The sequence below is a fragment of the Panthera uncia genome, assembly GCF_023721935.1.
Source record: "Panthera uncia isolate 11264 chromosome A3 unlocalized genomic scaffold, Puncia_PCG_1.0 HiC_scaffold_12, whole genome shotgun sequence".
NCBI classification, from domain to species: Eukaryota; Metazoa; Chordata; class Mammalia; order Carnivora; family Felidae; genus Panthera; species Panthera uncia.
In genome coordinates, this window is record NW_026057579.1 from 38990610 (window position 1) to 38994155 (window position 3546).

General features: G+C 52.5%; 1 protein-coding gene across 1 annotated transcript in view; it reads right to left on the minus strand.

The window, feature by feature from the left end:
• Positions 1–243: 243 nt before the first annotated feature.
• Positions 244–3546, minus strand: part of SNTG2 (syntrophin gamma 2) — a 128721-nt gene continuing 125418 nt past the window's right edge. Inside the window, 1 exon segment of the mRNA XM_049652613.1 lies at positions 244–820. Coding sequence (XP_049508570.1) covers positions 686–820 — 135 coding nt within the window. The 3' untranslated portion in view covers positions 244–685.

Below are 3546 nucleotides of genomic sequence, written 5' to 3' on the forward strand. Positions count from 1 at the left end.
CCTGTCCTCACAACCATGAGAAATGAGGCTGTGACCTGGACTTTGAGTACAGTCTGTCTCCCTAAAAGAAGATTCAAGGGTTCATTAAGTTGCTTTCGATGACAAAAATAGAAAGCGGACCTTCTTAGAAGTGGTAAACAGTACAAAAACCAAGGAAACTATGATAAAGGCTATATTTCACAGGTTAGGAAAGTCGTTTAAATTAGCATTTAAGTGATGCATTATGTAATTACACAGTTTATGAAAAGGTAGTATTGAAATTAATTTCCTTTCCCGCATACTTCTCATCTCTCACGTCACACCCTTACTCAGCCCTCTTTGACAAAAAGGGAAGACAAAACCCTTCCCTGTCTGAGGACAGTAAAGCAGGGGATTCTCAGGATTTTCTCACATTTTATGAAAATACAATCTAGAGGATAGTGATGTGGGCGGCAGAGGGCGCAGGGCAGAGCTCACCGTGGCCTCAGAGACAGGCCCGCGAGGTGCGTCATCTCCCGGGACGCGGACGTGCGTGAACGCAGCTCCACCCAGCAGCGCCCTGGCCTCTCAGATCTAAGAAGCGGGATGCGTCTCTGGAAACTAGTGACACGTTTTATTGGTATCACAACTAGAGGCTCATTATAAAATCACACAGAGTTGTAATATTTGCAGGAAAGAGTCATTTCTTAAGAAAATAATTTAATGCTCAGCGCTCAGCAGAAGCACTTTTCCTCGCGAAGCTCTGGCTGTCCATGAATGCGGGGTCCACTGAGGCCACCTTTGCTGCTAGGAAGGCGTGAACACAGTGCAGGACGGCTGTCAGGTCCGGGAATTCGAGTTCCTGGAAGAAGAATAAGAAGATAAAATGAAACGCTGTGAGTCTTAGAAAAGCACATTACAAAAACATGTAACAGATTCTATGCTTTTTGAGCTCCCAGAAAATCACTCAAGTACAAACACACATGGAATAAGGATGGACTGAGGTCAAAGCAGACACCTGCGGTCTCACGGGACACAAACAGAGACACTACTTGTTTTGCAGGGACCCCTGACAGATCAGGCTGACGGCTTCGTTTTCTTGCATCTCATACAGGTGATGCCCCTTCTGGCTGCTGCCCGGACCCCGTCTGCATCAGGCTGTGGGCTCCTGACCGGGTGGAGTGACTTCTTCACTCAGGCCCCGCTGATGCCTGGCCCGGTTGGTGCTTAGGCGAAGTTGTGAGGGGGTCTCAGCATATCAGGGCTCCTGGTGTTCAGAATTCAGTAGGACTGACCACTGTGCGTTAGCCGTGGTGTGTGTGTGCATGCCTGTGCATGCATATGTTATGTGTGCACACGTGTATATGCCTGTGCGTGTGCAACCATTCGTGGAAGGAACCGCCAGCAGCGGGTGAGCAGAGCGCGTGGGGCTCCCGGGCACAGGCAGGACCGTGGCTCACCCTCAGGCTGTCACCAGCCCAACAGAGAAAGAGGAAATGATGCCCAAGGGGCAGGTTTCCTACAGAGACAGAGGTGCCCCATCAGGTAAGAAAATAAAAGTAAAAACACTCAAACTCCTGGGTCCCTCTGTCCCCATGCAGAAGATCCCAGATGCACCTGAAACAAAAAGGAGTCACAGACGGCCTTCCCTGTTCCTGAAAGCCCCACCCAGGTGCCCACGACCCTCCAGTGCGCTCGTCAGCCACGGACCCGCACGAGTGAGCTGCCACGGGGTCATCAGTGTCCTAACATTGCTGATGGTGACCTGTGTCCTCTCTGGCTGCCCTCCCCACCCCCATTCTACCCGTGGAGAGAAAGCTTTAAATGCATTATTCTGACTTTTTTCTCTCCTACTTTGGCACAATAAAGTTCCAAAATAATTGAAAACATCAAAATCCTTTTTAAGACGCTTGCTACCCGATTGACAGCTTAACTAAGTCTTGTCTACACCCCCTGTGCTCTACACTGTGGACACGACCTCAGAAGGAGCCATGTCACTGTCCAGGATGACAGGCTGGCTCATCTATTCCACAGACCCACTCCTTTCCGCACCTCTGAAGACAGGATCTCTGAGATGCACAGAGGGCATCTGCAGGAAGGTGAACCCCGCCCAGAGGGGCACCTGCCCACAGATGGGCCGATGAGGTCCCTGTGCTCGGAGCCACTGATTCCAGGTACAGGAACCACAAGGGCCCCTTTCCTCCGTTCCACTTTGGATCAAGTTCCTTTGCAGGAAATGAATCTTCACCCTGACAGCCGCATGACTGATTACTGCTTACTTTCACCTTTTCTGAGTAATGACCAGCAAGGTGTCTTAGTGGTCAAGGTGCACCCTCCTGCGACAGCGTCGCAGCGTCAGGAACACGTCAGGAACATGTGTTCCTGAGGAATCACCTCACTCCGCAGCCCTCGCGGCACCACAGGATCTAGAAGCTGCCTGGACCTCATGGCAGACCTCACCCCAAGCCAGCCCGCCAGTGGTGCCCACACCTTGGGACTCAGTCATGGTGGTCTTCCTGGAGGAGAGGAACTAACGAGTCTCTCGCTAGAAGGAACACGGCTAGAAGGAACACGAGGTTCTTGCAAATCTCACACAAACCTACTACAATTTCTGCATTTACAAGTCATAATTACTGAGCTTCCTGAAGGGACATTTCTTTTTTTTTTTTTTTTTTTTTAATTTTTTTTTTTTTAATGTTTATTTTTGAGACAGAGAGAGACAGAGCATGAACGGGGGAGGGGCAGATAGAGAGGGAGACACAGAATCGGAAGCAGGCTCCAGGCTCTGAGTCATCAGCCCAGAGCCCGACGCGGGGCTCGAACTCACGGACCGCGAGATCATGACCTGAGCTGAAGTCAGACGCTTAACCGACTGAGCCACCCAGGCGCCCCCTGAAGGGACATTTCAAAAGAAGAGCTGCCATGTCCACGCGACGTGCCTCAAGGTCTTGGTTTAACATCTGCAAATTGGAAACTGCTTTTCATGTTCCCAGAAGACTTGTCTGGAAGTGCACAGCGCCGAAACAAGGAGCCGGGCACCTCCAGCACAAAGGCCCACCGAGGGCGACATCGATACTTTCTGGCCCCACGTGTCGAAGGCACACACAGAATCTCTGCTCACACCAGTAAATTCCACACAAAACCACAGTCGACAGGGTCAAAATCCAGGATCCAATTTAAAGCCTCCACTCTATTTTTTCCAGATACTGAGTAAGCAGGCGCCCTGTGAACCTGCAGCCAGAGGCCCAGCTACCTCCGGCTGGTGTCCTATCCACGTGCCACCAGCAAGGCTGTCCGGTGACACTCATCGACCTGAGCAGTCGTGTGTGGAGTTCTGACCTCACGCCCGCCAGGCAGTGAAGGCCCAGCATGGACAGCCGCCACGGAGGGCCACCCACAGACAGCCGCCACAGAGAGCCACCACGGAGAGCCCCCGACGGAGGAACCCCTCCACCCCCGGCCGCCAGGGAGAACCCTCCACAGAGAACCCCCTCCCCACGGACAGCTCCCCACGGAGAGCTGCCCATGGACAGCCGCCACAGAGAGCCACCACGGAGAGCCCCCGACAGAGGAACCCCTCCCCCCCCC